The 13647-nt window shown below is 40.1% G+C and overlaps 1 protein-coding gene across 1 annotated transcript; it reads left to right on the top strand.

Annotated features, from left to right (window-relative positions):
* The first annotated feature begins 1261 nt into the window (after positions 1 to 1261).
* Positions 1262 to 13102, top strand: SNX20 (sorting nexin 20). Its single transcript, XM_014942191.1, has 4 exons — positions 1262 to 1428; positions 3271 to 3445; positions 5118 to 5269; positions 8171 to 13102. Exons 2-4 carry the CDS (start codon positions 3283 to 3285, stop codon positions 8837 to 8839), a joined length of 984 nt encoding a protein of 327 aa, XP_014797677.1. The 5' UTR covers positions 1262 to 1428; positions 3271 to 3282; the 3' UTR covers positions 8840 to 13102.
* Positions 13103 to 13647: the final 545 nt, after the last annotated feature.

Genomic DNA, 13647 nt, shown 5'->3' with positions numbered 1-13647 from the left:
CCATAAATCTAACTTTAAAGGAACGAGACTTGAGCCAGAAACCCATGCCTTGTCTACACTTAAAAGGGTTGGCTGGTATAGCTACACCTTAGAGCTGTATTGGCAAGCACAGATTTCTTTTCTGGTGTAACTTAAATCGCTTTCCGCATGGAACATGCTAAACTGGCTAAAGGACTCTGCCAATATAATGGCATTTACACTAGGGCTTTTGCCAGGATGGCTGTAGCTGCATGGGAGTGATTTTTCATCATTCTGACAGCTATTTTGGCAAAACTTCCACATTTAGACTGAGTCCAAGTTAAAGTTGGCATTGTTTTATGTTGCAAAGAAAGCAGCAGAGAAGCGTTGCCAGTTTATGGCCCTGGTTTTACATTATTCTAAATTGTTTGTTCTGAAGGAATGTGTGGGGCAGGATCCATGTGGTCCTTTGGATGTTTGCCTCCCACATTTGTGCTGCATTAAAATCGCTTGGTTTTTCAGTGAGTGAGCTTTGGCAATGGGGAAACTCACATTACTAAAAAAAGATAGCATCCATATTATTCACCCCAGAAACAGCTATCCCGATGCTTTAAAGCAAATTTCCAAAGTGAAGTGAACTGAAAAGGGAAGCATCAGGGCCAAAGGACATGTGGATTAATGCATCGTTCTTCTTTTCTTTGTTGAACTGAGGACAAAGTGTTTAAGCACGGGATTAATTTTAGGCACACACACAAGCCCATTTCAACTCTAGTAGTCACGTCAGATATGATAATGCTCCTTTTCGAACTTTAATTAAGCAGATATTTGAAATTAATCATATGTTTAAGCACTGTGCAGAATTGGGATTTCTGTCAGAAGTGCAAGTTTACATAGAGTGAGGCTATTTATTGGGGTACCATCTGCATTTTCTTTTCTGAACTGGATGGTAAGTCTGTATTTTAAAGCTGTCCCAAAGGGTGTATTTTTCCATGTAAGTACATTTACATATTTGGCTCTTTTTTTTCCTAATCTCTCTTTGGCTAAGTGTGGGGCTTTTATTTCGGTTTCAGAAATCCACGCAGGGAAGTTTACATTGATTTTGTAATTGTATTTACTGTCAGACCCTCTCCTCTGCCAGACTTTGTGTTTGCAGGTGCAGTGCTGAGGCTGGGGTTTGCGGAGCCGCTCGGCGGACGCCGGCCGTGCCTGGCCCGCAGCGAGCGCGAGGGCTGGGGCAGGCAGATAGGAAACTTCATGCGTAATCAGTCAGCACCGCACCAGTGAGCCAATTGGACGAGGAAGTCTGATTTAATCAAGGCTTCTTCCTTCCTTTTTGTAAAACACAGAATGTGCCTGTCGGGAGAGAACACAGACATCTTTCTCTGCGTTTTGAAAATGCGAAGCAGGCTTTTCGTGACTTCGGCCAGGCTACACGTGCACCACAACTGAAAGCCCTTCAGGAGCCTGCAGGTGAGTGTTCTGGGCACTTCGGTTTCTAGTGGCACTTGTAGCTCAGGGAAGCAGTTGGAGTGGCATTTACCCTGAAACGGAACAGGATGGGTGTCTGTTCGAAGTAAAGTTGTGTAATTTGTTGCAGCGGTTTTGTATTGTTTTGGATTTTTTTTAATATGTAAAAAAAAAATAAATCGTAGCTTAATTAAAAGAGCTTACAATGATTTTCAAGCTGGGAAAATGAGATTTTAGATGAAGCTTTCAAGGCAGAAGACTTGCGTATCATAATGTTCACTTCTGCATTCTTCTGTTTACAAGTGTGTTGTGGTTCTCTGGTAAGTCATGTTTTAAAGTAGTATTTTTATATATATACACACACATATATGCATATTTTACGTATATAAAGTTATATATAAAAAGATATATGTCTGGAATATAAATACATGGTTGTTTATAAGGTTATACCAACTCACAACTTAAGGAGGACTAGAACAGTGAGAACGTTCACCTCCTAGTCCGACGTCCAAAAATAAGGGCTTCCCTGATGCTCTTACAAAGGGGGATGACAACATGTGTGTACTTGCTCAACCAAGCCAGGCAAAGGAGGGGTTTCTGTTAGAGAAAACTAGTTTGCACTTCCATTATTTCCAGTGGGGAAAGTAATTGCTTTTCTTTTTATAGCCTTGCAGTTTGCCAGAAATCACCAGGTCTGCTGAAGAAGTTTCCTCACCTCTGCATTGCGTAACTGCCTGGTAGAGGAGGGGAGGCGAAAGGATATGTAGTAACATCCCTGTTCCTAAACCCTCTCATTACTTAAGAACCACTGCTTGGGCCTTGTTTTTACATTTGTAGCAGGGAGACTTAGTTTTTTTAAAAGTAGCTCGTTCCATTTTGTGATTTTCATCTGTTGGCTGGATTGTAAGCAACACCTCTCATGATAACTGACAGAACACAGCGCCCTGGCAAAGTTGTTAGGAAGCTCTTAGAACTTTTTCAACTGCTACTATAACACAATGGTTTAATGGGTAGGGTGTTTTTTTTTAAAAAAAACAAACATCCTGGGGAGACATTTGTGCAGCAGAATGGCCTTTTTGGTCTATGGAGCAGGAGTATATTGTGTTGGGCATTTTATCAGTATGTGGTAAAATAATAGTCCTGGCAGAACAGATCTACTACAAGCATAACATATAGGTTAAAAAGACAAGTAAAAGGAGAATTCTTCTCTATAATAATTAGAAATCTCGGTTTTCCTCCCACCTAGCCATTGTCAGATTCAGTTGTTTTGTTCTCACAGTACAGAAACAAGTCTCTGGGGAGAATTTCAAACTGTGAAATATGCCAAAAGTATTGTACTATTCTAGATATCAGCCCTATTTTGCCCTACAGGTTGCGATTAAAAACAGATGGCAAGTTTTGGAGTCTTAAGAACAGTAAATTCTAGCAGTATAAGAGAGCCAAGCTGCTAGTTATAGTAATTATCTCCAAGATTCTAGTTTATTGGAACTCTTACTTGCAAGCTTGAGGGCAAAATACAAGGAGAAAAAAATCTGCCCCCACTGAAGTTTATGACAGAATTCTCATAATGGAGTTCCCCACCTAATCTTATGCAGCATAACTTATTACAGTTTTCATCTTTGATTTTAATCTGCCAAAAAGATCTCCAAACACTTTCAGTGGCAATGGTAATAGGACTGATAGCTATGTAGATAGTTCTGTTTATTACTTTATTTTTTTATAAAACTGCAGTTGCCCTCGTACAAGTTCACAGAGAACAATGAATAAGTCAATAAAAAAGATTACCAGACTGGATGCTTTAGAGGCACACTACTAAGAAATGTCCTATTTTTTGTAATCTTTCAGTGATAGCTTGCAATGGACCAAGACGCGCACCGCACAGCAGAAAGGGAACTGTTGGAAGCTGTAAGCAGGATTACTACATTTTCTACAAGCCCTTCTGATGAAGAACAAAATCAACCCAAAGCTGAAATTTCACATCAAGAGAGAAAGGAAAACCCAGAAAAAGATGACCTGCAAGGTAGATGCTATCCTTTAAATTTATTTTTCATGTAGCTATTTATGCCGTTTATCTTTTATATAGCAAACTTTGCTTTATTTATTGCAGCAGCGGTCCAGATTTACACTGCTATACTCCACTGGAAATAAGCCTTGATTAAACTCGTAATAATAACGTAGCAATAGTGAAACAGATACACATCCTTGTATGTATTTGCACACACAGACTTCTCCTTTTAAATCCCTTGTGTAAATTAAATCTGGAATACATTTTAGGCACACCAGGGACCAAAACAGTGATCATCAGATGGCCTGTCTCGGGAGTGCTTTTTCTGTACATCACAAAATCTGAACTTCTTGGCAGTATCCGCAAGGACACCAAGACTGAAGCTGATCTCCAGCAGTAGTCTCTCACATGCCTTATGAAGAGGCAACACTGAACTTTTACTACGCCTAAGATTGCTGTCATCTGTTATTAAATAAAATGTTATATATAATCCAAAATATATATAATCTCATCAAGATTTTCAGCCTGCAAAGATGTCATAAACACCACCCCTCTTAGGAAATATATGCTTTGTGGAGATTGAGCCAAACCCCAAAAGCCTTGATAATTGAAACTGTATGGCCAAATGATTAAGAACATGTAAAAGTGGGGCCACTGAAGGAGTACTTTTACAATTCTATTTCTGCATCAAGCTGTTATCTTCCCATTCATTTGGGGTCATTCACCTCCACTGTCTGAATGTTAGATACATTACAGACTGACTTCAGCTGACTGCATTGACAGAGACATTATTGATTGGAAACTGGGACTGGTGTGCCCACTGAAATACAAATACTCCATTTCTTTTATCCACTTTTCTAGCCTATATGCCACCTGATGAAAACTGTTGTCAGTAGATTTCAAAGACAGAAATCCCGCTTTTGAAAAGCTGCATCAAATTCCCCTGTAAGCAAACTCTTCAAGCAGCTGTCCTACATTTTTATATATGCATATGTATATATGTTGGTGTGGGTGTAGGGGAAGAGAGAGAGGAAGGGAGGCAGGTATATAAAATATTTGTAGCTGAACTGTGGCTTAAGTTCAGCTACAAAAGAAAAAGAGGATGTGAGAATTCCTCCTTCAGCTGAGCTGGTTATCTGAGTTTCTCCTTTAAGGTTAGTATATTCATGTTTTCTCAGCTTTCACCTGTTACTGCACAAACCCAATATTTGAATAAGGTCAATATTTGAATATATGCCTGAATTTGGAGCTGCATTGTACTATCTCCTCGTTTTAGCAACAAAGCAGCTTCTGCTTCAGAAGACTGAGTCCACATTTCTCAGAGCTACTTTTGGGTTGGTGAAGCATACCTCCTGTCAAACTGTGCCTGAAGTTACAGCCTAGACATACAATACTTCTTGTCAGTATTTATTTCTATAACTTTGTATTCTGTGGCCGATTTGGCCACAGTCTATAACTTTGTATTCTGTGGCCGATTTGGTGTCTTTCAAAATTTCAGACCACAATAGCTTTTCTCAAAGAATCTGCACCTCCCTTTATTAGCATTGCTATTCCTTATTTTATTAGTCTTTAGGTCTTCCTGTTACAGCAACAGAAATTCTTGGGTGTCCTTTCACAATAAATGCGTAAGAGTTACCTTTCCAAATGTAAAGATTACAATCTGAAATACTAAATATTTTTTTCTCAGATTCCAGTGCATCCCTAAGTCCCAACTCTTCAATGACCACTAAGGAGCTTCAGGAATATTGGAGGAGTGAAAAACGCCAGTGCAGACAAGTCAAACTCCTTTTTGAAATCCCATCAACCAGAATTGTAGAGCACCACTTATCTAAATACGTGGTAAGCTAAGAAATGAATATGTAAGATGATCATTAATTTTTATTCACTCTACAGGGGTCTGCACAGCACACAGCATGCCTCTCTACATGAAAGCCTGACCAAGGGCCAAGTTTTTCAACCCATGATCACACCAAGCAGAACCTGTTCTCACTGATTGTATGGGCATAGCTGGTGGAATCTGCCCCTACAAAAATCCCTCTGACAATCAATTCACAAAATCTGCAGCAGTGGAAAAGTGATATGAAGTAAATTATATCCTTGAGTATCCTTAATACCCAGAGGCTTGTCGAAATTAAGGAAATTCACACAAGTATAAAGATATAGTTACACTTCCACTGAGCTAGCCTGCTGTAGCAGCCGCATTGCATTTGTATAACTTCCCCATCAGAGATTTATGTTAGCAGAAGTGCAAAATTCTTTGATGTTGACAATGTCTAAGACATCCTCCAGCTAGATTGCTTGGGACTGTTCCCCTTCCCTACCTAGGGCTCCATTAGATGGCATATTTCTGTCATATTTTGAAGGTGAAATGTAAGTAGAGGGAGAGGAACAACAGAATGGGTTGGATTTTTGTATCTTTACTCACTGACATTTGGGTTTTATTTGTGATTCTGCTCTTCCCTACCTAGGGCTCCATTAGATGGCATATTTCTGTCATATTTTGAAGGTGAAACGTAAGTATGAGGGAGGGGAACAACAGAATGAGTTGGATTTTTGTATCTTTACTCACTGACATTTGGGTTTTATTTGTGATTCTGCTCCTGGCCTTCAGGAGGACTGATCTAGAGCATGTGTCTTTCAGTACTCTTGTGAAATTCAGATTTCTTAGTAGAGGGAGAGGAACAACAGAATGGGTTGGATTTTTGTATCTTTACTCACTGACATTTGGTTTTTATTTGTGATTCTGCTCCTGGCCTTCAGGAGGACTGATCTAGAGCAAGTGTCTTTCAGTACCCCTGTGAAATTCAGATTCCTTGTTTTGCCACCTCTGAGATCTGTAGGTGAAAAACGCTAAGAAATCACACTTGTATTGCTGATAGTGGGTGATGCAGCAGAATTTGAAGCAGATAAGTATTCTGGAGACTGTCCTAAGATCTTGGTGCATGCTATACACACCTACTTAGATGCTGCCATTCTTGCATACACTCAATAGTATCCAGCTTGTTGAGTGGCTAAAAATTATTTTAGTATAACTGTATGAGAACACGAGTATCATTCAATGTACGTGCAGGTAGTTAAACTTAGTCATAAGTTACACACCTAGGCAAAAAGATTGACATTACAAGAAAATCGAGCCAATTTGAATGATAGTATAATTAAATGGTGTTCCTTGCCATTTTCATGCACACTCCACAAATAAAAAACCAAGTACTTGTAAATTATTCACTTAGCTACCCTTGATAAAATGATAGCTTAAAAAATTGCTCTTATGATTGTTTTGGATATGCATCAGGCATATATACACTTTTCAGCAGGGAGCAGGACAAAGTATGGGAAAATGTCACCATGCTTACAAATGATAAGAGATCAGAGAAGTCAGCTCAAATTTAGAAACCTTTCAAGGAGCGCCTGTAAAGATCATTTATGAAGATTAAAAGAGAGGAGTTCTTTTTAAGGAAAAGCAGAGAATATAATCAGACAGACACTAGTGCTGGTACAGGTTTGCACCCTTCAACAGCAGCAAAGAAAACAACTGGCATTAGTCAAATTGCTCCGTTTCCTGTATGATTCCATGAGAAGAGGGTGAAGTTGAATGTGAACACAGTCATCATCCAAAAGGCAGCGAGGTCACCAGTCCTGTCCTTAGCTGGTGTACGGTGACACAGTTAAGCTGGCCTCAGTGGAGCTCCACTGGTTTACGCACATTAGGGATTTGGCCCTTCCTCAACATCATTATGCTTGGATCAGGACCAGAAGAGAATCTATTTGTACAACACATAATACACAATTTTATTTTGCAGCTATTTTTTTAATATCGCATTTATTATAGTCATTTTGAGGCTAGTGAAGAGCTGAGGAAGACATACTCTTGAGTACTGTTAATGTGGAACAGCATTGCTGCTAGCTGTTAGTGAGGGATTTTTGGATAGCAAACAGATTTTTGTAGAAATGTCACATTTTTTGCATTATTTATATGCCAAGTAAGTTTGAATAACAGGACAATGATTTAGAGGGGAAAGAAGGGTTTGGAGTTCCTCCATCTTATTTTTGCACACACCGAGTATTACTGCCAAATACTCCCTCTTCTTTCACAGCATTAATAGCACCCCCAAATCCCTAGAAATGTCTGATACAAACAACATTTTTGAGCATTACGACCAATGTAAAATAGATTACATTCAATATTAAGTCTGGGAAATCCATTCAGTTCACTGAAGATGATTGATTGCAGCAGCCATGGCTGTTATAAACAAAGTACAGCTACAGAAATGCTTTCTAAGTGATTTTACGTGCTTCAGTCTGCTGGTAGTTGACCATTCCCAGCACCTCGCAGGATGGGATCTGTTAGTGTATCTGGTCTGCTGGTAGTTGACCATTCCCAGCACCTGGCAGGATGGGATCTGTTAGTGTATTGTTTATCTACAACTTATTTACGTGTTAAGGCTAAGTCTGGTGACAAAAGTCCCAAGACAGTGGGAATTATTAATTTGATGGCTGCAGATTTCAAAGATCAGGCCTCCTCTGACCATGCACCATAATCTCAGGCAGCAACTGATTTAGCAGCACAGCTATAAACCCCAGGAGTATACGAGATTACACACATAAACTTGGTGCAGGAAGGTTTCAGATGGTGGAATATACAAGGACGAAGTATTTTCAAAGAAATAACAGACAAAATCTGACTGCACTGGGGATATTATGGTCCTTTTCACGGTTATTTTTCTCTTTTATTGTGTTTAGATGTATAAAATCATCATTTTGCAAACAGGGAGTTTTGACAGCAACAAGTCTGTGATTGAACGGCGTTACTCGGATTTCGAGAAACTGCACAGAAATTTGCTGGAGGAGTTTAGTGAAGAAATGGAAGATGTGACCTTTCCCAAAAAAACTCTAACAGGGAACTTCACAGAAGAAATAATCAATGAGAGAAAATTAGCCTTCAAGGACTACCTGAGACTTCTATACTCTATGAAATATATCCGAAGATCAAAAAAATTTATCGACTTTTTAACAAGACGGGAGCTTCAGGAAGCATATGGTTGCCTGCGGGGCGGCCACTACACCAAAGCTTTGGAAATCCTTTTGGAAGTCATTGGTCTGCAGGAAAGGCTGACGAGAGGCAACCCTGTCGCCATCGTCCCTACTCTCTGCGCCATCGTGGTGTGCCACAAGGATCTGGAGAACCCAGCAAGTGCCTTTGAATGTGGAGAAAAAGCTCTGTCACGCCTTCATGTGCATACCAGCCACAGGTATTATATCCCACTGTTAGAAACAATGATCACTTTGGCGTATGAACTTGGCAAGGACTTTCTGTCTTTGCAAGAAAAACTGGAAGAATGGAAGGCAAAAAAAGATCCCATACGGGTTTTCACCCTGAAAGAACTTGCAGTTCGGGAGTATGTCCAATGAACACAAGAAACAGCTTCATTAAAGAGCAAAGCTGTCAGCTCCTTTTCCTGAACACAAACTCTTGAAAAAGTAAGAACTGGAAATTACCTGTTTGGCTAACATAACTTTATATTAATAGAAAAAAGGTAAATCAAGTATTTTTCATGTTCGAAAGGGACATTACCACTTATGTTGGAAAATACTATATTTACTCTACAGATATAAGGAGCACCTAAGCTTATTAAGGCTTTTGGAAAGAAGTTTGCAACAAAAAATGATTTATGATTTGCTTACTTTGAAAAGAGCCTATTTTGTGTGAGAAGTCAGAATAGGAAAATACAATTGATAAAGCAGTTATGAACCTGCAGAAACAGAGCTGTTACTTGCTCATATGGAAACGACTTCCTTTCAAGAAGAGAGATATCTTCTGTTGATGCAATCGAAGGGATGCACCTTCAGACACTGAATGTAGTTTTTCATTCCTCCAGCTGAAACCTGGTCAAACAACACTTGCCATTTCTGAGAACAATGGGATTGGTCCTGTTCCCACTGAAGTCAATTGCCGTGGGTGGGAGGACCTGGGGGGGGAGGTTTACAATCAACTTTGTTAAGAGCAAAAAATACAAGCGATGATCATTCCATCAGAGATGAGGGAATATGCTTCATTTCCCTTTTGTAGCTGATACAGTTTTATCGCTTGCATTAAAGGCACATTCTTGTTTGGGGTGATCTTTAAGTACAGCTCTGACTGGGCTAGAAAATTCATACCACGTGCTCTATATACATAATGGAAAGGAACCGCAGAGGAGTGCTGCTGAAGAGAACATCTGGCTAATATAATGCTAGCATTTAATTCTGATTGTCAAGCTGTGAGACACATGGTTAACAGACAGTGTGTGTTAGGGATGTGCTTCCCTGTTGCCTTTCAGAAGTTTATGACAATTGGGCATTGCCTTAGTTTTACAGCCTGGTACACCATACAGATATTATCTTGGTGGCACTGAGATATTATAGCTAATTTTTTCAGGGATCCAACCCACATATACCAATACTAAGCTTGTCTTGGCCCTAACACTCCTATGAAAACTTCCCAAGAGCTGAAGAAGTCTCTATTTACCTGCTTCTGTAATTTCCCTCAACTCTATTACCTCTCCCATACAGTTATTTTAATCATCTGGTAAATTAATTCTCATAAATTTTGTAATTAACATGTCATGCTAGCATGGGTCATTATTCTCTGCTGCGCATAGTCCACTGAATACTTTCAGGCCTGTACTACAGGCATGGATACTAGATACATCACAATGACACTGTCTATAAATTAGGAATAACTATATTACCTTACCTCCCAGACACATAAAAGAATTGCATAATTGAAAGTGCACTGAACCTGAAAAACATTGCTGTGCATTGTTACCAGGATGGCTTAGAAAAAATACAGAATAATGGGAGTGTCTAGGGTGGAAAGTTAATATTGTAAGTAGCTGTTAACAGCTAGGAATTAAACTCAAAATATGTGGACTATCTGTTACTTGACATTTACTATTTTTTCAAGTTATACCAGACGTAAGAGAATTAAGAGTAATTAATTAAGAGACTTAAGGACTAATCTTACCACAACATACCATACTGAAGGACAGCTAAAATGGATCAAAAGGAACACCTACTTAGAGGATCATGTCTGAATCGGTAACAAAGGGGTGAAGGAAAAAGCTTGTCTGAGGTCTGCACCGCAGTCGGGCAACTTGGAGTTAAGGCAGAAAGAAAGCATGGCCATCGTGCTGCTCTATCTCCTCAGCACTTTTTGGTGAAAGACCAACAGAATAAGGAAAAATAATTTTTTCCCTTTTGCTCCCTCCCCTCATTGTGTGCAGCATCTGAGGCTCAGCTGCCTTGGATTCTCCTCAGGTTCCTATGGGACTGTAAGCGAGTAGCTAATCATGTCCACAGACCCACACCTACAGCTGACTACAAGATTAGATAAGTACATGCTGTCTAGCAATTATAAGTACTAGGAAAGCAGCACACCAGAGACATCTTACTTAACCTTTACTCATGGTACTACTGTAACTTTCCATCTCTGAAGGATTAGCTGATCCAAAGCTTTGTTGGCATGGCAGTGCACATTAGGAATATGAGGAGGTGCTATTTGGCTAAGAGAAAAATCTACAGAATTCAAAAGGCACTAAAATAAACAGTGCCAAAACCCCTCACTGTTTTGTTGGTATAAGCCAAACTTCTTCTGAGAATGCTTTTCCATATAACGTAGTGGCAGAGTTTTGTCAGCAAAACAGTCCTAGAATAGGTCACTTTGTCCCTATGCACCAGAAGGCAGAGGTCAGTCTCCTTGTATTGTGGGGGGAAATTAACTAAATAAGTACAGGAATGGTGTGAAGAAAGAACAATGTGTCGGATAATTCCCCCTACACTGAACTACTTTACTGGAGAGCCCTTTCAGCAGGGCAGCTCTGGCACCCAGTCATCCATGATGTCTTCAGAGCTACCTGGGGAGAACGTATCATCTCCCTCACTCAGAGGGCAGATTTCAGTTCTGCTGCATTGAGACTTCCAGTCAAGGCACTTCATGCATGAATCCACAGAGCCTACAGCATGTGTCATCAAAGGGTCCCCTCCCAGACCAGCAATCCGACCAGGACCTAACAAAGGGTCAAGTGCAGCAATCATAAAATCAGTTTGGGATTTCATTACTGTTACAGTAGGACAAAATTACAACCTCCCCCAACAATTCAACCCCCCCCAAGCAAATCACGTACATGTTGCCTTCCTACAAATGCAAAGCCTCTGACCTTCAGATTTATTAATCTCTTCAGAGATGACATGGAAAATCCCTTGAAAGAGAAAGCTAGTATGGTGCTGGCAATAAATGGGGACCCACAGGGCCGGGATTTCACCTGGAGCTCTGCCAGAGATGTGGTCTGAACTTTGCACAAGTAACAACCTCTGTGCCCCTATTTCATCACCCAGTACTTCCCCAGTAAAGTTTCCTTGTTCAGGTTTTCAGTTCTTACTGAACAGAAAAGCTGTGAAACTTGACCAAATATGTTAACTCCCAACATTTAGCTTAGAAATGTGCACTGGGATGGAGGCAATTTTGATTTGTACAAGCCTATTTCATTTCTTGAAATGGAAGAGAACTTGTAAGTTGACAGTAAGTTGCCAAATCTGTGTGCTTATTGTTGATTGCATAGTTTCTTACTAATGCAGTCTTATTTTAGAATCAGGTGTTACTTTCCTTAAACACTAGAGAAATGACAATATTATCTATTTATTGTGCTGGACTGTAGTGAGACTGTGCTGGCCCATCAGCTCCATAGGCAATCGGCCAGTTCTAATTTCTTAACTGTGTACTCTCAGAGACTGGTTGGACTTGCCAAAAGAATTCTGCTTTCATTTACTCACATTTCAAAAGTCAACTTCTGTATATTCTTTTTCACTTGATTTTTACAGCAAAGTGAGTGTCCAGCAGTTACATGCTATTAAACCAGAAGGTGATGGCATTTCTGCTCCCATGCTGGCCTTGCTGTGTTCCACATGGAAGGACAGCCTGCAAGGACCGGTTTCCCTCTGCTTGTACATGCAACTTTATCTTTCACAGTCAAAATGTGTAGCCAGGTAGGGCTGATCTCCTGCAGGGAGTCAGAGAAGATCAGTCTCTTTGCCCACTAACATTGCCCAGTGCAGGAATACAGTAGGGGCTGCAGAACCCTCATTCATGAATTGAATAGGTCCTGATTTTTAAATTACAAGTATAAAAATTAAATGGGTGCTCTCCACCTGCCACCACATCTTGGTTTTTCTCTGAACAATGTTTTAAGAATGGCTCAAAAAGGAAATAGTGAACATTTTCATCCACACCTACTTGTCTTGCTTATCTGTTGCCCTTCCCTAACTCCTGTCAAGAAGCCACTAGAGAAACGATGACTAAAATCCTTGCGCACTCTCCCTGGGGTTGTCTCCCTGCAGGCTGTCCCACATCCCACCTTTCCAGGGCCAGCACAAGGGAACAGCACTGCATCAGCAAAGCTATTTTGGAAGAAGAAAACTCTGGCACTACCACACATGCAAGAACGGAACATAAATTAAGCAAGCAGGTGGCTCCCACTTCCAGACAGCCATTTTCCTTTCACTCTTCATTGCTGTACAATATTTGAGTGATAAAAGCCTGTTTTATAAATAAATCCATTTCATCCATTTCCTGTCTCCCAAAACAACGTGTGCTTTCTACAAAAAATGTCTTTGGTTTAATAAAATAAATGGAAATGAGCAGTTGCTGGCATTTGTCCTGTTTGCATTATTAACATTCATCAGCCACTCTCTGTACCTGGAAGGCAGCTGGAGTCAACAGACAGAATGTCTGGAGACCCAAGCTCTGTGCTTGGCAGTGTCACAAGCCCACTGAGTGACCTTCATCAAGTCTAATCAAATCTCAGATTTCTTTGGAATACCAATATTGCTTTGCTCTCTTCTACAGAGCTATGTTTTACTTATATTTTTATCAGAACATTCCAATGTATCATTTTCCCCATTTTACAGCTGGGGGAATTGTGGTACAAATAAGAGAAGTGATTTTTCCCAAAGTCTACTGCAGTGTTCTGGAGCCCACACTAATTGTCTGGAGAAATAGCTGAGCACCACTGGCATCACAGCTTTGCAAAACACATATCACAGTTGCATTTTCTTAAGTTCCTCTTGCACAGACAACCACAACACAGCTCAATTTTTGCCTGATACCGTACACCTGAGACAAACAGGTCTTTCTCTGGAAGAGAAAACAGTTGAGTAAGTCTGACTAATTAATATATTTTAAG

Source organism: Calidris pugnax, unplaced genomic scaffold, assembly GCF_001431845.1.
Source record: "Calidris pugnax isolate Ruff unplaced genomic scaffold, ASM143184v1 scaffold28, whole genome shotgun sequence".
NCBI classification, from domain to species: domain Eukaryota; kingdom Metazoa; phylum Chordata; class Aves; order Charadriiformes; family Scolopacidae; genus Calidris; species Calidris pugnax.
This window is presented reverse-complemented; position numbering and strand designations above follow the sequence as displayed.

What these genes read in the sequence shown, in the direction of transcription:
- SNX20 (XM_014942191.1), top strand. Translation starts at nt 3,283, where the DNA reads ATGGACCAAGACGCGCACCGCACAGCAGAAAGGGAACTGTTGGAAGCT. An exon ending in AGAAAAAGATGACCTGCAAG is followed by an intron (nt 3,446 to 5,117) that starts GTAGATGCTATC and finishes TTTTTTTCTCAG; the next exon opens with ATTCCAGTGCATCCCTAAGT. An exon ending in ACCACTTATCTAAATACGTG is followed by an intron (nt 5,270 to 8,170) that starts GTAAGCTAAGAA and finishes TATTGTGTTTAG; the next exon opens with ATGTATAAAATCATCATTTT.